The sequence below is a fragment of the Bactrocera latifrons genome, unplaced genomic scaffold (assembly GCF_001853355.1).
Source record: "Bactrocera latifrons isolate USDA-ARS-PBARC rearing strain unplaced genomic scaffold, ASM185335v1 scaffold_160, whole genome shotgun sequence".
In the NCBI taxonomy this organism is placed as follows: domain Eukaryota; kingdom Metazoa; phylum Arthropoda; class Insecta; order Diptera; family Tephritidae; genus Bactrocera; species Bactrocera latifrons.
Window position 1 is genome coordinate 454628 of NW_017535075.1, and position 25196 is coordinate 479823.

The window sequence follows — 25196 nt, forward strand, 5'->3', positions numbered from 1 at the left end:
AATCAAAATAACTTGAAGGCGCGTTTGGAATTGCCAAAAAATACTATCAAATGCCGTCAAATTTTTGGAAAAAGTGGTTTGGAGTGATAAGAGCAAACTCGAATTAGAAAAAAACGAAAGGCAAAGAAGAAATTTGGCGAAAAAGTCTTGAGCGGCTATAAAGTAGGTGGATCCAAAGCACCATCATCTTCGGAGGTGGAAATGTCTTAGTTTGGGGTTGCTTCGGCTACAGTGGTCTTTCAAATCTGGTAATAGTTGAAGGCAAAATTACGAGAGAGTCGTACATACAAATGATTAGTACAAATTTAGAGTAAGCAACGCAAATAATAGGTTTTCAAGACAACTTTATATACCAGCAGAAAAATGACATACAAGGCGGGCGGTGAACAAATATTTCGATAGAACTCCTACCATGGAACGCCCAAAGCCGTGCCTTAAATCCTACAGGGCATTTATAACAATATTTAGATGATAAGCTCGACTGATCTTCTTGTCGTTCCAATGAACAAAAATGTTTATTCGACTGAAGGACTCATGGGAAAATATACCACATACATACATACCAGTCGCTCTTCAAAATTTGGCAGACAGCATGTCTTGAAGTGGTTTTGATAATGTGTTCAGGCATGTGGCGGCTCCAGTATGCAGATATATGTATATAGAGTGTACTGCGTACTAGAATAGAAAGATTCATCTTGTTATTACGAGGTAAGAGTTCTATCCCTTCTACTATGGCACCTAGTAGTAGAAGAGCTCCTTGAGTTGCTCACAAACAATGGGATTCGGTGCCAGGGGTACGCTGACGACATTGTTATAATGCGGTGAGCGGTTGCTTGGGCATCTAAGGCAACGCAGTCTTCGTTAGGTCTACAACTATCAAACCTGTAAAGACTCGCTTATGCCTGCTCTTCAATGCACACTGGCCCAACCGCAGCACTTGAAGTCTTGCTGAAGCTCACACCGCTTCATCTAGTGCTCTAACAGGCAGAGAAGGTATAACAAAGGGAATAATTTCGACTCAATTTCCAAAAGGCGGTGTTACGAAGGAAGTAAACTTCACAAAGAAGTTTAAAGTCACTCTAGAAAGTAAGGCCTAGAGAGTGATTCTCCATTTGACCTACTACTGAGTGCCAGCACTGTGGTAGACAGATGGCTCGATAACACCGGAAGGCATTGGAGCAGATATTGCGGGACCGCATAACAATGGGATGCTTTCCGAGCTTCTTTCAAGCATAAGTCTTTGCCACAAGTCTGTTTTAAGTAACGAAAGAAAGCGCTACGTTAACGGTTGTCTATCCGGTTAAGAATTATTAAAGATTTCAAGAGCAGCTTATCCGATTATTTAGTTCATTGACGTCCATGTTGGGAGTTAAATAGTAGTTCACGTTTGAGTCTGAATTCAATTCGAATTCAATGGACAATTCCTCTCGAAGATCGTAGAAATCATTAGTGGAATCGCAATCGAGCTTCAGCAACGTGAAACAATTAAATGTACTCCTAACGTTTTCAGCCCCTAATTATTTTTAAATATTAGTGTATATTTCGAAAGCCTAACTTAACAGCCTATTGCTCGAAATATACCTCACCATAACCTCGTGAAATTTTCCAATACCCACAACTTTCATTTCATTTATTTTCAACTGATTTCAACACTTTCCTTTAAAAAAAAGTTATTCTTTCACACAACAAATCAATTCAACACTTTGATAAGGGTTACCTTTAGTGTGCGTGGCAAATTGCTTAGCAACTGTCTAGAATTAACATTTAGTAATTTAAATGGAAGTCGAAAACTAAATTTGGAAGTGAAAACCTACAACAATAAAATGCACACTTAAAATGAACAATCAACAGCAGTTGTCATTTTGACAGCTCACTCGCACCCTCTAACCGTATCGCCTAAAGTAAACGGTAATATATTGTATTGTGTATATGTTTTTTTTTTTTTTTTAATATATTTGAGTTCCTCATGCCTGCACAATTCCATCAGTAAGTAAGTCGGCATGTTCAAGAGTCATCTCTTCGCAGACAGTCAATCTCCTGCTTATTCCCCCAAATCGTGCAGCTGTCAGCTTTCTGACAGCTAAAGCTTTTACTGTTTTACTCACTCAATTCGGCGAGTGAAATTAACTTGACAGTTGCTCAGTTGATTTGAATTTAGTTGGCAATGTAGCTTTAAATCCCTTTTAGAACAATGAGGTAATTTTAATCTTGATATTTTTGGAGAAAGCCTTTTTGTTCAATTCAATAATGTCTGTTTTGAAGCGATAAATGGAAAGCTATGTTTATCATTTTTTAAGTAACTTCTTCTGCCTATTTGCGCTACTTTAATGAAATTCGTCGTGGTATGAGCTACGACCTCGATTGCGTTTCCTATACCATCGATATACACTGGTCCTTGATGGAGCTTCAGCGCCAAAAATTTAGTTAAATTTATCGACGCACACTTGATGAGTTAATCTAAGTCCAAAGTGTTAAAAAATATTTGCGCGAAAATGTTTGCTTTTTAATTTCATTTTTTGGTCGAGAACGATATTTTAAGTTACTGTAAGTAGCTGGTTGCCAGCTTCCTGTGCGAACCGTGGTATGCCAAAATATGTTTGAAGATATTTGTCAGAATTCTTCCAAGTAATTTGAATATAATTCCGTATTGAAATGTTATTAATTTTGATTTGAAATAAAATTACTTTGAAATTAAAGAAATATTAAATTATGCTCAGTCATACAAAGATTAGAAATATTTTTAGAGAATATTGCCACCGTTTTTGTATTTTTATTTTTATTTTAATTAATTTTAATTTTAATTTAAGTTTTAATTATTATTATTTATTTTAAGTTTATAAAAAACAAGAGAATAGAATTTTTAGCTGCCAAGTTGCCACCTAGTTGAAATGCAATAGAAATATTTATATATGCAAGGTATGTATATACAAATATGTAGGTTTAATATTGAACTGTAGAATTTTAGAATAGCAATGTTGAAGCAGCAGTGTTGCCACCTTTTTGAAACTTTTGATATAATTTTTTTCATTATTTGTAACAACATTTTATAAAAAATAATATAATATAATTTTTTTGGGTTTGTAGAGTTGCCACCTTCTTGAAACGCTACAAAAATATTCAAATGTGTAAAGTGTGATAAATTTAATATTGAACTGCAGAATTCGAGAATAATAATTTCAAAGTAAATTGTGGCCACCTTTTTTGAGATTTTAGATATATGTAAATTTTTTTTTATTACTGATAACAACGTTTTATAAAATTGTTTTGGGTTTTGTAGAGTTGCCCACTACTTGAATAAAAATATTGAAATATGCGAGGTATATTTGTATATATGTATATGTAGATTCAATATAACAACTGTAGAATTCGGGAACATCAATGCCAAAACAAAGTGTTGCCACCTGTTTTTGAAATAAATTAAATAAGTTCAATGTTGGACTGTAGAGTTCGAGATCAATGTCAGAGCAAAGACTTGCCACCTTTTTGAAACTTTAATTCTAGATTTTTTTGTTAACAACGTTTTATTAAAAAAACTATTTTTGTTTTTTGTTTTGTGGCAATTTTGCGAACTTACTTGAATCCAAATAAAAATATTCCGAAATATCAGGGTCAAAACAAAGTGTTGCCACCGTTTTTTTGAAATATTAGATTTATAATAATTTTTTGCTACTGAACGTTTTATACAAAAATAAATTTTGTTATTTTTTGGAGTTGCCACGTACTTGAATCGCAATAAAAATATTTTAATATGCTAAGTATGTTAACTTCAATATTGAATTGTAGAATTCGAGAATATCAATGTCATAACAAACCAAGGTGTTGCAAAAGCAATTTGCTTTGAAATATGCATTTAAGCAATATGGCAGGGCTGCAAGTTTATTTTTAATAAACTCAAGAATAAAAACATGCATTTTGGAGCATGAGAACAAAATTATAAGTCATTGAGCGCAATTCTGAAAAAAAATGAATTAATTTTTGTAGTGCTTTTTTCCATGGTTGCCATGTGAATATTTTTAAGGAAGATTAGAAAAATGAAATTAAACTAAAATACTCAATTATACATATAATGCAGTTATTAAACAAGTAGAGACTGATGCTGAAACAGATTTTTTTTAAATTTTGGTAGGGTTGCCATCTGTTAGTTTAATGGACTAAATTCATTTAGAAATTTTTGATTCAACGCGAAAATATTTATAAGGTTGCGGGACAATCAAAGTTAGTTAATTTAGATTTAGCATAAATTTTAGTTATTGAAAATTTTGCGCCATGATTTTCAAAAATTTGAAAATTTTCTACGAAGCTTCCTGCTACATTGCAGTGCATTAAGCCATTAAATGTTTGGTCGCTCTCTCGAAAGTATCCCATTACTTTCACTCTTCACACTGTCTAACGAAACATTTGAAAAAATTACACACATACACACTCATACAAAAACACGGCATACAACTTTCAATCGCATTAAGTTACCAGCAGCAGAAAAGGCGAAACTGCTGAAACAAAAGGCGAGCAGAAAAAGAAAACGAAAAGTGGAAAAGCAGAAAAATAAACTGACAACTCGCTCGCCTTTCGTTTGCAGTACCAACAACAGCAGCAGCAGCGCCTGCAAGTGATGGCAGGTGCCGTTGTGATGTTTATTGTCTGTCCGTTGTCCTTTGGCAAGAAAATTAAAAGCGTTCAACACTTTTCTAAAGTTTGCATTGTTAAACATTTGATTTTTGTTCAATTTAGAACCCCTGTACTTTTTTACACCAAACCGTAAACTTTTCTATGACAGACAATAAGTCGGAGGAAGAAAAGTTAAATCATATATATTTTTTCTTCTTTTGTGTGCAGAATGAGAGGTGCAGAGCTTATTAGTTGACTTATGGTGCGTAGTATGATGTAGAATTTAGACTGAAGATTAATAAAAAGAAGTTAGTTATTGTATTGTTTGAACGCAGTGCCATGCCGCTGTACTTTGAATACTTTTCAGCTTCGGTAGTACTAAACTTTTCATGTAGCAGCCGTAAATCGTAATAAAGTCGGGCTTGAGTAATTTTTAACTTCAAGGACACCGACAGTTTACTACCCATAAATGGCGGTAAAGTTATGATCAACTAAACTTTTGCATAACAGTGCAAAAAGCTTGCAGAGACCGTAATGAAATTATGCGGCATGTGCTTGAGGTGTTTGGTAGCCAAAAGTCACAAAAAACATAAATTTAATTCTCTCAACATAAAAGACCTTAACGTTTAGACCCCTGACAATAATGAAATCAAACCTTCACTGACTTTTTAATATATCTTGAAGCTTAGCATACAACTTCAGCCATACTACTCTGACCTAACTGCCAACACATTTAAAGCAAAGAAGTCGGTACAAGTATTAATAGCAATGCAATACAGAAATATTGAGAAACATTTTGACGAGTTCAAAAATCTATCGTAGCCAGTCAATCGCTAATAAGCAGTTCGCTTCTCGTAACCAGAACGTTGACTTCGTTCCAGCGGAACCAAGCAATTTCTTAGAGATTGCAGGGGTATGAAGTATATTAAGGTCGAGTAGGAAGAGAAGGTATCTTGACGGAGTTAAGTCGTATAGTTCTGTAGTTCGGAGAACAAGTCGTCGATATATCTGATCTGATATCGGTGCTCCTTGAAGAAGTTCGAATAGCGATTACCCGTCTAAAAAACAACAAAACGGCGGGGTCTGATGGATTGTCAGCCGAGCTATTCAAAACGGCGGCGAGGAACTGAAAAGGAGTATGCATCAGCTTCTTTATATAATATAGTCAAACGAAAGCATGCCCGACAATTGTCATTTAAATGTTCTCTACCCAATCCACAAAACGGGAGTCCCCACAATCTGCGCCAACTACCCTGGGATAAGTCTCTTACATCGCATATAGGGATCTATCGAGCGTATTGTGTAACAGTCGTCGCACTCGCGGCTTGGCTCTCACGCCACTGTTGACAGTCATAACTTTGAAGACGTAGATACTTTCCTCTATCTTGGAACCATTATTAGCACCAACAATAATGTCAGCTTCAAAACCCAACGCAGAATAACTCTTGCCAACAGGTGCTACTTCGCACTGAGTAAGCAATTGAGTAGTAGAGGCCTGTCATCATCCCCTTTCTGTTATATCGTGCTGAGGCATGGACGATGACAACTAATGATGAGTCAACGTTACGAATTTTTGAAAACATTTTGAAAACACGACATTCATCTAACACAAGGAAACCGGCCAAGAATTTAGTAAATAGCGCCCCAAAAACGATTCAAAACCGAAAAAAACTAACGTTCGTTGAAGGTGCAAAAGCAAATGTATGAATAACTGGATTAAACATTGACAAGCTGATATTGACTCAGGAGCTTATTTTGTATGTGATAATAAAGATTTGTATTAAAATATATGAAAGTGTATTTTTTATGTCAATCCGGGTAAAATTTGATCAGATGTTATATATTTTAAAATCTGTATATTTAAGAAAGCTCTTGCTTGTAAAAGGTTTTTAAAACTTTGAAGCTTTCACATTTAAATTTTTAGCCTCCTCGTACGACAAGTCAAATATGGATCGTCATTTATCCATACAGCACACTCAATTTGATTAATTCACAGACGTACATTTGTATCACATATATGTATGTATGTATATGTATATAATATCTCGAAATGATTGAATGTGAAAGTATATTTAATATTCTCTGTACTCACCCGTGACTCGGTAACCATATATTCGGCAGTGAGCTGCTGCGCCAATAGCGTTCTCTCAAATGTGGCATGCCGCACGTTGCAGTTGCGCTGGTTGTTCTTGTTGGCAATGGTTTTGCATGTTTACCAAATACTGATGTTGATGTTGCGGTTTTTGTTGTTGCTGTTGTTGTTGTTGTTGCTGTTGCCATTACTTTAACTGCAACTGCTGGTCTAGATTTGTTAGTTTTACAAGCATTTGCCACCTTGTTGCCGCTACCAATGCATAGTTGTTGCAAATACAAATAGAAAATTTGTAATTCGTTAGAAATGCTTGTAGTATATACATATGTATACGTATATACATATATTTATATGGTATGTATGCCATTGTTGGCGTGTGAAGTTGAAAAATGAAATGTTGGCGATTTTACAAATGGATTTTTGAATTTTATGCTGCAGTGTTAGTATGTATGTTTGTATGTTTTTGTGTACCGTCATGTCTATATATCTATATCCTCCAACGTGTTTGAATGTTTTATAGCGGTTTTGCGGAGTTTTTAATGCGCCGCCACTATTTCAATGAAACAATTCTGTTTAGGACTTTGGCGGAAATGGCTAGCAAACATACTTATATACACACATACAAACATAAATACGTATGTGTGCGTGAAGCAAGTATACAAAAGGGCGAGAAATGTATATTGAACCCACCGAAGAGCAAGTGTATACGGGCAGTTTGTTGTGGTTTGTTGAAAAATGTAAGCAAGTAAATGGCAATTAATACAATTGACAGCGCTTGCGTGTGTTTGTTGTGGCTTTGGAGACTTTTGCTTATATGGCGGCCAAAATATTCGCCTAAACGAGTTTATATTTTAATTTTGTATAAGAAAATAATTGCAAATGATGGGATGATGAATGGGAAGACTGTTTCAATATAAAGTTAACTTAAACATGTTTTCTAAAAATTATGTGGCAACTCTGTCACAAAAAATTCCAAATCAAATTTGAGTAACCAATTTTCGTTTCATTTTTGTAATATTAAAGAAATTAAAATATTTTTTTTAATCTTTCGTAAGTCTATAATTTTGCTGTAGTTGGCAACTCTGTTCAAAAATATGTTAACTACACCTCTTGTATCGAATATTAATGAATACAGATTTGCCTACGCGTGAAATTTTTTTTAATATTAATTTTTATTCAAAATATATGGCAACCCTATTGATATAATTTTGGAACAAAGCATCGCCACAAAAATTTTTTTAATTTTCGTAATATTCGATACTCATTTATGTATACTATACTGACAACCCTGTTTAATAAAACTTGTGCTAAACTTTTTTGGTCGCATATTAAATACATATAAATGTCGTATTCAAATAAACTATATACAACTGGCAACCTCTTCTGATTCTTAAAATAGTACTAAAGTTCCCTTTTTGTTTAAAAGATGGCAACTCTAAAGGAAGTTATTTCTAGATGTTTTGAAAATATAAATAAAATATCATAATCTTCACGCCTCCGTTCTTTTTATTTCCTATTTTGCACGTAGTTCACAAATAATATTATATAATATTAAAAGATTCAAAAAAAGATTTGGTTCTAGAACATCGACATGCAACTATCAATATAACGAACAACGCCATCGAATCGGTTCACACTTTTTTAAAATAAAACCAAACTTTCCAAAAATAAAACCAAACTTTCGATAATACATATTTCTGACTCGAAGAAGGTGGACAACCAAACAAGTTTGAAGATGAACAACAAGAAGTATAACTCGATGACGGAAAACCAGTCAAATTAATGGCATAGACGAATAGCCATGATACCAAGGAAATGATCTTTATCACGGTGGGATAAGAGTGATGTACTCGTATTATGAAGTCATAAAACGGTGTGAAACTATCAATAGGTGACGCTACCGACAATAAATCATCCAACTGGAGCGAGCGATTACTGAAACGCTTGTAATTTTCCAATACGACAACGATCGGATCTGTTTTTCAAGACCGGTTAAAAACTTTTTAGAAACAGCGGCCTGCCAGGCTACTATTTGTTTCGGTCGAAACAGAGCGCACCCAGAGAATACGTTTCTCCTCAGAATAGAGTATTTAAAATGGCTAAATTTATTCTTGGTCACTAAGCCGGTGGTGTTCTTTAGTACTATTGACACACATCTTGAGATCCAGCATTCATTATTGGATAAACTAACTGAAGGTGTATCCGTACACGAAGACAGTGGAGAGTCGATTCGACGTATGTAATGACTTGGTGCATTTTACGTCGAGATCGTAAATTGAAAGCGTACAAAACAAAAATTGTGCAAGAAGTGAAGCAGCTTGGCCTTCGCAAGCGACGTCGCTTCGCTCTGTGGGTTCTTGAAAGTTTGAAGAATGCTCACGTTTTTGAGCTATATCATATAGCCCATCAATAGGGACCGTTATCACGCTATGATAACGACTGTTTGATGCCTGAAATTGAAGCTCGGGATTTGTAAAGTAAATAAAGACTATGCTGACAATCTCGCTTCGATTCAGGCCTTGGAGCAAAACATCACGCATGTCCTTCGTCAGTTACCAGTACAAATTCTCGAACGAGTCTTCGAAATTTGGACTCAATGGATGGACCAACTGAGACAACATTTAGAAGAGACAATATATAAAAAATAAATACCAAAAAATGTTTTTTCAAATGATAATAAGCAATTGCCCATTAAATTTGAAGTTTAACTATTTTTTGTTTTAAAAAGTAGGGCACCTCGAAATGGAGCACCCTTTACTTATATGATTCCTCTAAGAATTAGTATATATTATCTACAAATCTGCTACTTACCCATAGAGTCCAACATCCTCGGACTGCCTTCTGTATCGCATCGCGCTGTAATCGATGTATTCGTTGTTTCGTTTATCTCGTATCGTTCGGTAGTCGTCGACACTGGCAGTTGCACGACGAATGGGTTGCCGAGCATTATCAGACGCGCGTTTCCACACCCATTCGCCTACCACTTCCCTTACACATTCGCGCACTTCCCTGTCTTGATTATAACGCTTGAATGTTTCGCGTTCGCGCGTTATTGGCATCTCGCATTCGCCTAAAAATATCGACGAAGTGCCAGGTACCGGCATGCTGGCTGATTTGACTGCAAACGACGCCGCAGCACGACTTGTCAAAGTGTCATTTTTACTTGAGCCGGCGTCGGTGGTAGCCGACTTCATTGTTAGTCCACGTTTAGTGTTTTTGTTATCTGCGGTAGTTCTTGTTGGCTTCGCATGCGTTTCTTCTATACAATCCATAAGTGTAGCGCCGCTACATAAAAGTGTCCACTGCGTTTTACTACGGGTGACACCTGCCAATGTACCGTTATTTTTGTGCTCCACTCCCGCCACATTGAAATTAGAATTGACACTGACAGTGGAAATGTTGGAATTGTGACGTTTGAAGTGTGGTGGATATGGTGATTTTTCACGCCCACTTCTTCTCATTTGCGACACTGTCTCGGTGGCTGTACCGTTAGACGCGTGTGCCGAATGATAGCGACGTAGTGGCACATCAACTTCGGCTGCGCGCTGACAATTCATTGTCAATTGTTTTTGTTCCTGCAATGACATTTGACGTTGGGTGTGGGGCGTGGCATTCGGATTGCAAGCGCCACAATGCGGCCAAAATGAGCAGGTGGTTTGCGACTTCAATACTGCTTCTTGACGTTTTAAGGGATTTTTATTGCCCCTGACAGCTGTTGTTGTAATTGGTTTTGTTGTTGACTTATTTGCTGTGGGCGTTTTCGCGTTTGTCAATTTTTGACTGTCGAACAAGAGAAGTAGAAGTCGATTTAGGCACAATCAATTTACGTAATACACCTAGCAGGTTGTGCGTGGTGACTATTAGTGTTAGTGGGGAACTCTATATACCGTTATTTCCATTTCATTGCCAATATGAACATCTACAATGCTGTTTAGTGTGCACGGAGTGGTGAATCTCGATCAAAGCATATGACTTATACTTAGAAGGCGGATTAGTGGTGAGTATATGAACGTGACTTAATTTAATTAGGGTTTTAACAGCAGCATATGTGCTTTTAATTTTATTTTGGGTTAGTCATGTTTGGTGAATTTAAATCAGTTCATGTGCATACAGTGGAAGCTTTTGAAAAATTTGATTTTAGTGGTGAGTTTTGAAAACATTTTTTTGTGGTGAGTTTTGAACGTCATACATGAATTTTACTTACAATGCGTTTTTATAACGATAATATACAGACGCTGATTTGTTAGTGGTGAGTTCGGTAAGCATTAGTGGTGAATTCATTTACAATTCAAATGCTTTGATTGATGTTTTGGGGAATATATAAAAATTTCAAACAATGTTTAGAAAATTAAAAGTGCACATTTTTGACAGTTTTGAGGGTTAGTGGTGCTGACGAAGTTTACTTGATTTTTTAGGGGATTTTTGGAGCTTTTGCAGTTGAAATTTATTGCTTTATTGCATTTTTAAAGTGGCTAATAGTTGTCATATTAATTTATGATTTTTTTTTAATTTTCTTATAACTAGCACTATATTTATACTGTTTTATGCTTCAATTTTATATTTTTGAATTTTCTATAAGATTTTGGTGTTTTTTTTATTTAAATTTAATTTTTAATTTTTTTCTTATATTAGTCACTTATGTAAAAGTTAATTTAAGTGTTATTTTAACTTTATATTATTTATTTTAATTTTTTGGTTACTATTTTTTATAAATATTAATTTTTTACGTAACTGTAATCACTGAAGTCGAGTACTCAATTATTGTTGTGAGCTTAGTTTTTTAAATTATGTTCATATTTACTTCTTTTTCGAGTTACTATATTTCATTTTTCATTAAAGCAGTCTTTTTGCAGCATACGTAGCGTTGCCACTTAATTACATACGTTATTCACCACACTTATTAGAGCCTAACACTGCTTTAACGTCTAAAAACAGTTATTTATATTGCGAAGAGTTCATGGTTAAGATTTTAGTACCGTGACTTTGTATTCACAACAAGTTTAGTTACTTTAGACATATTCACCACAGCGGTTTTCAGTATTATTTTCACAATTTTCAACAGAAAATGCAGTTATCTCTGATCACTTACACCAGCTTTATATTCTCAACATATTTTTTTTTACCGATATCTACACTACTTTGCTTATTTACTGTACTTGCACTTTTTTTCGTTTTGGTGATGGTAAATTCTTGCAGCGTTGTATTTTCGTTCGTAACATACCATTCGTGCATACTAACGAGTTGCAATCTTAGTGACGGTGGTGAGTTTGCTCTTTCAGTGCATATGCTACGAAAATTACGCATAATAATGCGCGGACGAGCAAACATATGAGAAAACGAATAGGGTGGTGAGTGCGTGAGAGAGATAGAGAGAGGGGAGAGAGTGTGGTAACGTGGTAATAATGATTATTATTATGCTGCACAGCTGTGGTGAGTAATTTCTAACTCTCTTTAATTTTACAATTGTACATACGCACATTCACACACATACGAGTCCGAGGTGAGTTAATGAGCGACAGCAAGAACTACGTGCTAATAACGGTTAGTGGTTAAAATATTCCCTCTTGCTTAGACATTAGTATTATTATTCTGTGGTTAATATTAACAATGTGCAGCTACGCAGTCAGGCAAGCAGGCAGACAGGCAGACAAACAGGCGGGATAAGGCAGTCATAGTTAATGTTAAGTGAGCTCGCCGTCACCGATTCTCATGCATATGAACCCCACGTGCACTCTCTATTAGTTTGCACCTTCCCGAAATCTAACTAAATTCGGCGGACAAGAAGGCTTGGAGCAGCTCTTCAATACCTGTTGCGACTGCTGCCACCGCTGCGTGCAGCGCTCTCTCGCGACGATTCGCGCGTATGCGGATGCCGATAGATATGCTCGCCACGGTAATCGCCAGCACCGCTTGCGCTCTCCGGCGTCAGCTGGCTCTCACGTCCCGTTGTGTTGGTGTGTTGACGCTCCAGCGAGTACTGCGATTCGCTGGGACTGTGTGTGCGGCCGAGTGAACGTTGCTGCTTCAACGAGCTGCCTGTTGCACTCACCGAAGCTTTGCTTGTGGTCGGCTGTTCGTAGATATGATCGTTATTGAAGAAATTCAATTCGCTATTGCCGCCGCTATTGATCGTTTCGCGATTACGCAACAACGCAGGCGGCAAATCATATTCACCACTATCGCCGCGTCGAAAATCCATAATCGGTGAACGATCGAGTGATTTACGCAACATATCGTAGGTGAGTTCATGATCACATAGTCGTGTGCCGTAATTTTGCGGACTTGTCGATTGTCGTGGTATATTGAGATTGTTGCATGATGAACCCGACGATTGTGGTGAACGTGAGTTGCGTTCACCACTACCCGTGCCAACGGGTGAAGAGCGTCGCAAGCGACTGCTCCGACTATTATTATTGCTGCCAGTGTTGCCACCCATGCCGGGGTCGGCGATTGCTTGCAGATAACGCATGCCACTGCCGTTGGTGGTGGCCATATTATTGCTGATCGCATTCAGTGGTTCACGGTAGTCTTCATCGAAAGAGCGACTCTTGTCGAAGTCCAAGCGAAGCGGCACGTTTGGGTTGTTGCCGCTGCCGCCGCCGCTCACGGCGTGACTGTGTCCCTTAAGCGCCACTTGTGTGCTGTAATTGCAGTAGTCGAAATCGAAGGAGCGACTTTTGTCGATATCATTATTTCGCGTTCGTCCGGCACTCGTGTTGTTGCCGCTCAGTAGTAGCGACTGCGATTTGCTGCTGGTGCGTATGGGTGGACGCGCGGGCATGGCGTTTCCGTTGCTGATCCGTACGCCGGCTTGTTGGTAGGTGGACTGCACGCTGGGTGTGTGATAGGTAACGGCGGGCCCTTGTGATTGTCCCATGGACACGATAACTTTGTGTGAACGGTTCGGTGAACGTTCGCTGAGTTGTAGAGACCTGCGGGTTGTAAGTAAAGGTTTGGAAAGGTTAAGGAGTGCTAACGAGATTTATTGTAGGTCCAAATACGTTAAGAGACTAAAACTAAATAAGCCTATACGCGGCTCGTACAACCTCGAAACAAGCTTTGAGCATCGGTTGCATGAAAAAGACTTTGGTAAAGCCTTATAAGTACTGTACAACATCAAAGTTGTAATATCTCTAAAGAAAGTCTGACTTATAGCCAGCGGTTGCTGGAAAAAGAGTTAGCTTACGATAGCTGGCCCAGTCAGACCGAAATTGTACACTAAACTGTGAACTACCAAGCGAATATTAATTTCCAAACTCACCTCGAACGTCGTATACGATGCTCATCCACCTGCTTGGCATTCCGCCCCAGCGACCGACGATGCTGTGAACGTCCACCACTACCGGTCAAAGCCACCATACCTGTATTAACGACAGTAGCTCCAACCAAAGCGGTATTAGGCATGCCAGTAACGCTGCCAACCGCAGCACTGACATTAATAACTCCGCCATCAAGTTGTTCAGCACTTACAACACCACCGCCGCCGCCACTGTAACTTGAACTTGACGAGCTACGTGATATATTCGTTGCGGGTTGACCTTCAGTTAAACGCTGTTTACGTTCGAGCGTATTGCTGCGTGAACTCGAATTCTGTCGTGAACCCATTAACGATGCTTGTGAACCGCCTTTGCGTCGTCGATCCTCTGGCGTGAGTGATCGGGATTCGGGTGTTAGCGATCGTTGCTTTCGTATGCTACTCGATGAGCTATGCGATTCGTTACGTTCGGGCGTTAGCGAACGTTGTCGTTGCGTTTTCAATGGTGATATGCTGTGATGATAATTGGCGGTGAGGAATTCATTCGAACCTTCGTCGTCATCGCAATCCAATTCGTCGTTAGAGAGATCTGTAAACAAAATATGTGATATGGCGATAATTAAGAGTTAGTATTAAAAAATATATAGATTCTTGCAGGTACATTTCGGGTGCTGGCTTTGGAAGATTCGTGGTTGGGAAGAATTAACGAAGGTTACGAATTGTATTCTATTTCTAGGATTTACAATCAAAAAAATATGGAATTTTTGGACTCGGTGGTGTGTAGAAGAAAAACGGCGCTCGCAGAGACTGTGACAAAAGAAGGTTAATGGGCTTGACTACGGTGTCGTAGAGTTTTTTTTGCTCTCTCTACAATATACGGCTTCCATGAAATGAAGATGAGATGTTTGAGGCCGTCTACATCAGTTCAGACTGCTTCCGGGAGGACGTTATAGAAAGCTTCTTCTATATCAAGAAAGGTCCGAACAGTAAATTCCTTAAGCCTTATGGCTTGCTCAAGCCATGACCCGGTACTAAGCAGGGCAGTATCTACTGACTTGTCTTTACAATAAGCATATTGCGCTACCGATAAATAGACCCTCGGAATGCGCCCTCTTATGTACCGGACCATCAGACTCTCCAGAGTCTTTAGTAAGAAGGATGAGAGCCTGATGAGCCTGAAGTCCTTGGCCGTAAGATGGGAGCCTCTGCCAGCCTTCGAGACGATTGTGCCTCTGACTGGTCTCCAGGCCACCGGGATGTAACCCAGTCTTCCTTGCTCCTAGAATCGTTGACGAATAATGTCTTGTGTATAAATTAAGCAAGAACAGGAGCAAAGAGGCTCCATAGCAGAGTAAAGAAACCACTTTCTATCAGTTCACTCAACGAGTGGAATAGTCTCGGATTTTTATTCGGCAAAGGACTGAGTTCCAGAAAATTATTACGATAACAACATCTTCACGCATATTAGCGTTTCTCGTTCCCTCTATTTCAGCAGAATCCTTCTTACATTTATCAAAATTATTGAATTGCAAAAATTTAAACTTTAATCTCCAACTTTTTTAAACGTTCGTTGACTCTTATCCTTTTAAGAATTTAAGAACCAAGTGCAACGAAGTAAAAAACGAAAATTAGTCACTTTTCACACCTGTATTTATGGCGTATACCCACGTATAGCTCACTAATATAATCCCTATGCACTTCCGCTGCCAAGACGACCTACACATTCCGCCAAAGTCGACGAGAGTTTTGCATTTGTCAAAGCAACGCTGGAACTTTGACAGTATGCTCGCATTCATTCCGTTGTGGCGCTTCATTGCACACGCACATAAAACGGATCTGGGTATCTAACGGTAGTCAGCGATGAATGAATGCAGCAGCATGCGTTTATACGTAAATCGGAGTCGTATATATGCTTATATAATATAATAGAGACATACATACTTATGTGCATATGAGCTGATTTAAGCTCGAATGAGCGAATCCTTGAAACTTTCGTGAAGCTTTGCAGCAACTGACGCCGCGCTATGCCGGCTACATGCACAACGCGGCTCGGCTGCAATGAATGCATTTCAAATAATTTAAAGTTAAGTTGCAAACTTTTTCAATTGCCTTTTTCCATGTTCAGTAAAGCTGCAATAAAATATTGAGTTTCCAATGAAACTGTGCAAATGAATTGATGGCATATACCAGAAAAGATCACACGAACCAGGCAAAAAGAGCAAGCTTAATGCGAGTGCTTCTTTAGTAAAGTTTGTTAATTAAAGAGTGAAGGAGTAAATTAAGCTGCTGATTCAATAGTTATAACCTTATAACTGCTAATTGAGCCATAATTAAGCGGGTGTTGAAGTCGTGCAGAGTTATAAGCGTTTCAAACAGGCTCTTAACTGAGCCAATTATTTTGCTTTCAAGTATATGATATTTTAACCATTAAATTATCAGGTCTACAAAAAGAGTAGGTTAAAATGGAGCGCTTCTTCAAATATTGTCTGTATATTAAATGTCTACTTCGCGAGTATATTAAATGAATAATTGAGTAATTAAAAAAGCCTTAAACTCCTACTGAGTTAAAAATTTAAACGCATTAATTGTGTCAATAATTGAACTATTAAGTGTTAAATAATTGAAGTATTAAGGAAGCAAAATTGCAGAATCAAATGAACTATTAAGGAAGAGTTCAACTCGTTTTGAGTTAAAAACGTCTTAGGTAAGTCCTTAAATGATTATGATAATGATCTATGCAATTTTTTAACTCAGGTTAAAATAAATTGACTTTTAGTGACGTACATTAATTAAACCACATGCGCATTAATTGTCATACAAATTTAATAAAGAGAGTGTTAAACTCGTATTCAGTTTATAAGAGTTTCTGGTAGGTCATGAATTGAAGCAACTACTCGTATCAAGTTAAAATCTAAATAAGTCAATAATTGAGTCACTAATTGAACAATTAGGAAAGTTTTTAGCTTGGACTGAGTTTATAAGCGTTTCAGGCAAACCATTAAATGAGCGCATTAGCAATTTTTCTTTTACTTCTAGGAGTCATTGGGAAAGCTTTCTTTCTACTTAAGTTTTTGTTGATACTGTAACGGTTATATAGTTAAGGTTGGTTGTTATGGAAGTTATCTTACGGAAGGCCTTGGAAGGGCAGGCGCAACTTATAGCAACACAATCGGCCTACTGAGCATACTATTCGCAACATCAGCACCCATCTTGAAAACCAGCATTCACCCTTGGAAAATATTCGACCAAATAGACCAACACGCAGTGAAGAATATATTATATAGCAACCTAGCTGAGAATGTTCACGAAGACTGTGGACTTTCTGCGCCGTACGCATCAACTCGGACTAATGTATGAAACCACTTGGTACAGTTTACATCCAGATTATTAAAAGCGTACAAAATACAGCTTCCCAAGCAACATCGCTTCGCTCTATGGGCTCTTGAAAAGTTTCCACAAGATCTGACGTTTTCGGACCAAATCTTGTTTAGCGATGATGGGTCTCATCTGACTCAATAGTCATACAAACTAGTATTATTGCCACATTTGGGACGAAGAGCAAACTGAAGAGATACAATAGCTGTCATTTCATTCAGAAACAGATTGGTGTGACTTGTGGGCCGGTGGAATCATTGATCCATATTTGAGAAGGTAATTGTTAATGGCGACCGTTATCGCGCCATGATAATCAATTATTTTATGCCTGAAATTGAAGCTCGTGATATCAGCGACATCTAGTTTCAACAGGAAGGTGCTGCTTCCYAGACATAGTACGATGGATTTATTGAGAGAACACTTCAATGATCAGATAATTTTACATTTTTGGCCGCGTCGATTGGCCATCAACATCGTGCGATATTACCCCGTTAGACCTTTACCTGTGGGGATATGGAAAGTCTAAAGCCTATGCGTACAGTCCAGCTTCGATTCGGGCCTCCGAACGAAACATTACTCGTGTCATTCGCCAGCTAAAAGTCGAAATGCTCAAATGAGTCACCGAAAATTGGACTCATAGATGGACCATTTTAGACGTAGCCGCAGCAAATATTTGAAAGTATCTTCAAAAAATAAAAGTTTCTTTCGAGTGAAAATAAATGAAATGAATGACATTCTCCATTAAATTCGTAGTGTTTGTTTTTTTTTAATTTAATAAAGTAGGGAACCTCGAAATAAAACACACTTTAGAATCTCCATTTGGGTGGTTAGCTTGGATATGACTTTCATTGAAATTAACTAACGGTAGGCCCAGGAAATTTGTCGTTACAGTGGTAAAGAATCGTAAATACCATTGTTAGACAATTGGGATTCATTAGCATAAAAAGTGATAGTTAGAGTCATGCACATATATACATATATCTTGGGTAAGTCCAGGTAAACTTGGAATAAGTATTCGCCATTCTCTGTGCCCTTGCAGTCGATGGGGGTTTTAAAGAATACCTAAAGCACAAAGATCGTTTATAGAGTTCATCATAATGGCAACACTTTCTATTGGAATCTTTCAATTAATGGAAATCTGACGGAAGCTGAAGACCGCTCAAGGTATTACTAAAATTAATCAATTAATTAATTCTAGGAGGAAAAATGTCCATTTTTCTCTGAAAAAATATTGAATTTAAATAAACTCGATTAAACATTTACGAAAGAGAACTAATATGGGATAGCAAGGAGTTAAAGGCGAGATTTTAAAGGTCATATAACTGTTAAAACTTGTGATATCAAATAATCTATATAATACAATTTGACTCAGCAAGAGACGTTATTAGTATGCAGTAGTGCTCTAAAGTCTACATCGAAGAGCGGTGGTTCAGTCTTTTTCTACAAAGGATCCCATAGAAAAAGGTTTGGCCACATTAAATGTTGAATTAGAGACAGTGTAAAAGCAAAATACGACGGAGAATCAGGGAACCACGAATATTGCCTTAAGTAAAGTGAACAACTATTCTCGAACGCAATTACTTATATTACATAATAACATGCAAGTACAAAGTTTCAAGGCGGCCAGGAACTCGAAACTGAAATCAAAAAGTAATAATCGCTTAACTTCTGGAAGCCTTGGAGTGGTAGCCACAGCTACGAAGCATATATTCTCTCTTACAAGAACACAACTTATTCTGCGAACTCACCTGATCTCGCGCCACTATCGCATGAGTTCAATCGCTGACTCGCCGTCGTGTCGAAACTGCGAAAACGTGACATACCCACGCTGACCATTGGCTGTTGTTGGCTGCCCACAATAGCGCCACCGCTAGAACCGCGACTGAACTGTGACTTTCGCGAGCGCACCAACACATTGTGACTCTTTGAGCGCTCGAACGAACGCTCATGACGCGAACGCGGTGAAAACCGACTGCTGGCGCTCGAATTCGCATTCGCGCTAGCCAAACTGTAGGCGGGTGGCGCCTCCTTTATGGACGCATTCAAATAGGCAGTGGTTTGTGGGTGCTGATATTTTGGCGAATTATCACGGCTACGTAAACTCCCGCTGCTGCCGCCGCCCGAATCTTTCTTTGTCAAATAGTTGGGTGAATTGCCGGTAAGCGTGCTGAAGTTCGGTGAACGTTCGCGCTGCAGTGGTGGACGCTCCGATAGATTACCATCGAAACTGCGCGAAAATGTTTCGACATAAGTGTCGGCTGGCACATTGCGACGCGCATCATACTCAAAACTGCGTGAGAACACCATACCCTTGCCGGCGCTTCCGTTACTCACATTCGAGACGAGTAAATTGTTAGCGGTCAACGCTGATTGATGTTGACGTATTGGTATGGTTTTGCGACGGTCAACATATTTCGATTTACTGCTATCTTGGAAAGCGGGCGGTGGCGAGAGGATGGGCGTAATCGGCGGTGGGGAGTCGGCATCGTGTAAGTTACGCACTGGCAGGAAACCGGGACGTTCATTGAGTATGCTAGCAAGCTGCGGATCAACGATTCGATAGCCTGGACGCAAAGCGTTATCGCGCGTTGTCACAAAGACCGGACCGACCGCATTGCCCGCGCGCGCTTGATTGCGCTGTATAAGCTCCTCCACTTTGCTGGCCGGATATTTACCCATACTGAATGCTGGATCCAGCGAATATTGTTGATGTTGCTGTAGCGCTTGACGCGCTCTATCCGAACGTCGCGTATTATCGATTTGTATGACGCGCACTGTACGCCGTAGGTCGCGTTCACGTTCACGCTCGCGTTCACGTTCACCATCAACACTACCGCCATTTTGATGCGCATAGCTGGCGTTACGATAACCAGCGCCACCGCCTACGCCACCGCGATTTTCATCGCTATTACGCTTTGTGTTCACCTGCACCCAGCCGGATTTGTTGAGAAAGATCTCCTCTTTATTGCCATGTGTCGACTTGCGCGCGCCCGTCACTTTCGCGGGCACACCATAATAATGTTCACCAAACAGATAGGTGGGCATGTGAGCGCCACCGCCGGCCGCGGGTCCACCCACCGTTGCGCTACCGCCGCCACCACCCATGTGGTAATGCATTCTACGCGCTTCCAGTTTTTCGTTGAAGCTGCGCGTTGATGCCTCGAGACTTTCGCGACGCTTTGCCACGTACTGTTGGAAGGCGGATAGGTGTGGTGTTGCTTCGCCACAACTGCCGCCACTACCACTGCCAGGACCAGCAGACGCGTTGTTGGCTACTTTCAAGTTTAGCGCACCAGTTGTTATGTTGCTGTGTCGCTGTTCGTCGCTGCCGCCAATAGCAGCCGTGTCATGCTCGTAACCACGGCGACTGCTGCTGCCGCTATGATGGCGCGATGGACTGGCGCGCAAGCGTGTACGTCGCTTTTTGGGTGGTAACGCGGGTAACGGTAGTGTGCTGACGTCAAGTTTGTCGTGGGTCGACGAGGAGAGTTCGTCGTTCTGTGATTCGCGTGTTACAGAGTCGCGCGTTAGGTGACTATCGTCCGACTGCGCTTCGCTCGAGTCCACGCAGGTTGAGTAGTCCTGCCGGTAGAGCGGTGGTCGTTTACCTTGATCGCGTGGCGCTTTGAGTTGCGGAGTTTGTTGATCGGAGTCCAGTGATGAATGTGCTGTTGTGGTTATTGTGGGCAGATTCACGGAGCTGAAAAGAAAAAGCGGAAGGTAGAAGTTGGTAAAAGGTACTGAAAAAGATTATTTGCGAATATTTGTTCAAATAAGAAATATTATTTTATCTCAAAGTCTAATAGTTTCATTAAAAAGTGAGTACATCATGAGTTGTAGTATTATTGCGAGATGGATTATATTGAGAAAGCTTAGAACAATATTGAGCAAATAACAATGAGAATGTGAGCAAACTATCGGTCAAGCCACCTTGTGGAAGATTTTTCTGTTTTGACGATTTTTAGTATTATTTAGAGCAGTTAATACTTTTTTTACTGCTAATAAAGCGAGCGTTTAGTTAGGCTGCCACACTAACTTTCTAGCTCTTTATTTTCTTTTTTTTTCTTTTTATTTCTTTAAGAAGAGACATCATAAGACCTTTCTAATGCTTCCAGGAGATAAAAAACGTTGAATCAATATTTTAAACGGTGATCCATTTCGAGGATCCCTACTTTTTCAAAGAATTGAGTCCAATTTCCCATGACTCATTCGAGCAACCGGCGGTTGCGGCTTTCTGTCATTTGAGAAAAATGGAGTGATACCTATCAGAAACGGTTGATAGGCAATTGTCGCTACTGCTCCGTCAGCTCTCTGGCAGCCCTCAGTGTACAATCACCCACGTCGTCCTTAAATAGGAATGGTAAGTGTATGTTGAGACGACTCCTTCTTTGCGGTGGTCGGCTCTGAATGCATAGCCTCATAAAAGCGTGCATCAACTCTCGACTTGGTCTTCCCACTGAGGCAACCTGGGGATATTTTCGGAGAATGGATAAAGGCTCTGAGTGGGGACCCTATCAGCATGGACAGCAAACAAAAAAAAAAAAAAAGATTATGAAAGGGTGACGATTGTAAGTAAAGGAGTGCCTAAGCCGATGCTCAGCTCTATCACCTTCTATAAACAGTAGATTGAGGGAAGCCGGTGGAAATCGCGGGCTAATGACGTGGTTTGAATTGTCATATACAAAATAATTGCTAGTACCAACAAAGTAACTTCTGCTAGATACATGTGGGGCTCTCCAGGAGGCAAAACATAGGTAACATTAGGCAGAAAGCAGACCGCCAAAATCCACCGATAATGTTGCTACGGGAACAAGCATGTTGGCCAGATATCGTGGCTGCATGCTAACACGCCAGAAACGACTAAGAGAGTGCTGAAATAGACTCAGGTAAGACCACACCCGATTGATTTAGAATCAATGGTCAAGCTACAAGGATTACATAAGGCGGAAGCCTCGCTTGACAAAAGTCCACAAACGGGAGCGTCGCCAATTTTTAGCGACCAGACTAAAACTGCTGGCTCAATGGAGCTTGGCAAGGAGGATGGTGCCATCTCCTGAGAAGAAAGAAAGGTTTGGTTGACTTTTAGTGAGAGAATGTTAATTTGGAAGACTTTCGGTTACAATAAGACGGGCCTATGCAGGTAATGATTATACAATTTAATACTTAATGCCTTCATTTATGTATTTAAATTTGAACATGAGCACACGTCTTCTTCTCACTATTCTCTCTTATTTGTCGGAACCTCCGTTATCGATTAACAGAAGGTTCTAAAAGCGGGGAATATTCTTGTAGAAGCCCGCTATATGATGTAGTAACTGACGCCGAGAGTATACTGAAATTATGCAGGGAAAAGTTTCCCAGCCAGTTGAGTGGCAGTGAAAGCATAACACCAGGAGATGGTGAACCCGATTCCCCAATCCATGACAATGGAGAAAACGTTCCATTGCCCGATCATGAACTAGTTTGAATACCAATTACCAGTTTGAAGAACAACAAAGCTTCGGAAACGATGGATTGGAAGCGAAGAAAGCAGTCGATGCATCCGCGATTCGGCTCCGACGTCACTGTTGAAAGTCACAACTTCGAAGTCGTAGATAATTCTATCTATCTTAGAACCAGTGTTGACAACAGCAAAAAAGTCAGCCTCCAATTGCAAAGCAGAATAACTATTGTCAACAGTTGCTACTTCGGACTGAGTAGGCAATAGAGAAGTGAAGTCCTTTCTCGACAAAAAAAGACCAAACTGCGTCCTGCAATGTGGTGTAGAGGCATGGGCGATGACAACATTGACATAGTTCAACGAACCTAACGCTGGTTAGGTCATGTCATCCGAATGAATGAGAACACTCCAGCTCTAAAGAGGAAGACCTCCTCTCCGATGGAACGGCAAGGGGAAGAAGTTTCCGGCTTCGCATGGAATCTTCAATTGGCGCCGAGCAGCGAAAAGGAAGAACGACTGAAGAAACAGAAGAAGATTTTTACGAAACTCAGCATGGATTATTATGCAAGAAACGCTACAATCTCTAATATATTTTTAGATCAGACAATATAAACTGATCAATCAAATCAAGTCAAGTTTTATATACTTAACTACATATATAATAAAACCTGTTAGTGAATAATAACGTTCATACCCCTTACTCCCAGTATAAGTTTAGCCTTTAATAAATAAATATACCTCTATCCACCATCTTTTCTCCCAAATACCAATCTGAACCACTTTCCTAGCTAGTTCCAAGTTTTTCACACAAAAAGCTTTCTGTGGCAGCTTTCTGTGGCACAAATCCCTGCTCTGGCAACAAGTATGCAAACATGTTGGATTAACCGTAGATTGCATTTACTTTGATTTTACATTTTTAGCATAAAAACTTGTCACCGATGTGCAAAGAGTGTAATATAGGTGGCTGCAACAATGCCGTTGTGCTATAAAACTGTATTGTTATTATAAATATCTCCGCTGCATATTTCAGGTCACGTATACGCCAAGGTGTGCGCCATGCTGCCAGTGCGCATTGTTGAGCGGCAATAACTGAGAGCGTGCTAACATAACAATGCAGTGTGTGTGTGTGTGTTATTCTTTTTGCTGCCTCAATTTTAAATAACTTGCATAATTTCATTTCCATTTCCGCCGCCATTTCCATTTTCTTGTTATTGCTTTTTTTGTAGTTTTTTCATTTTTCTTTCTTGCATTGCATTTGTCTCTTTACTAGAATTCAATTTCTGCTGCTCTACTTCAATTCAGCGATTTGCAGATATCCGACGTTGTTGTTTTTAATTACATAATCCACGTTGACCCACTTCGGAGTGCGAACGAAGTGCCGAACACACACACAYATGCTAAGCGCCATTTATGTCATTTATGCCACATGTGTGGGTGTATGGGAGTGTGAAGAATTTTTATTATTTATTTGTTGTTTTTGTGTGTGTGTGGCACAAATATTTGATTGCATTTTTTTAATGCATTTCTCTTATAACATCATCAGCGGTCAACAACCATCAAAGGCGGAAAGCATAACCTTTTACTAGCATCTCTGGCCATTGTCAACTACTGTGTGCGCGTTTGTGTGCATGTGTAGGTGTGTTTCAAGTATTTATTATGATTGTGTGTGGGCACACTGTAATGGATGGCAGCACTGACCACTGCAACTTCATATGGGTATATATGTATATTAGGGTGCGCAAAAAAAGAAAGAAATACCTATCCAACTCATAGCTTGACACGAATATATACATGAGGGAGAAAATATCGCTGTAAAAACAGTTTCGGCTTAATTTAAAAATTTCCCATTAATTTTTTTTTTTCAATTTTTATCCGAAAAAATATCCCTGCAATGAAAATATTTTAGTTTAGTTTAAAAATTTTAAATTAAGTTGATTACTCAAATATTCCAAGTTCCCAAAGATTTTGGTATTATTAATGAAAACAGTTTTTTTAGGGGTTATTTAAATGGAAAATTTTAAACGCTCACCGACAACTTTTAAAATTAAGGTCAATATTTGCACATTACAGGGATATTTTTTTCCGTACATGGTGGCACAATTTTCATCCAAAATTCCATAAGTTTAGTTTTGGTTCGCCCTAATGTAAGAGGTTTTAATGGAAAATGGTGGTCACAGGGATATTTTTTGTGTGTCTCGTGGCACAATTTTAATCCAAAATTCCATAAGTTTATTTTTTCCTCACTCCAATATAAGGGGTTATTCATATGGGATATTTTGTTTCTTCATTGCAGGGATATTTTTTTTTCTGAATATAATTACACAATTTTAACCTAAATTTCCGTAAGTCTATTTTCGGCTCGCCCTAATATACACCTTAATGTAAGGGGATATCTACATATATGGGAATTTTTATTTTTTTCTGCAGGC

The 25196-nt window shown here is 39.0% G+C and overlaps 1 protein-coding gene across 1 annotated transcript in view; it reads right to left on the reverse strand.

The window, feature by feature from the left end:
* Positions 1 to 25196, reverse strand: part of LOC108966466 — a 285646-nt gene that overhangs the window by 154005 nt on the left and 106445 nt on the right. Inside the window, exons 3-7 of the mRNA XM_018929386.1 lie at positions 19076 to 21027; positions 13959 to 14541; positions 12505 to 13629; positions 9509 to 10477; positions 6698 to 6949 (exon numbers count right to left, since the gene is read on the reverse strand). Coding sequence (XP_018784931.1) covers positions 6698 to 6949; positions 9509 to 10477; positions 12505 to 13629; positions 13959 to 14541; positions 19076 to 21027 — 4881 coding nt within the window. The remainder of the gene's footprint in view (positions 1 to 6697; positions 6950 to 9508; positions 10478 to 12504; positions 13630 to 13958; positions 14542 to 19075; positions 21028 to 25196) is intronic.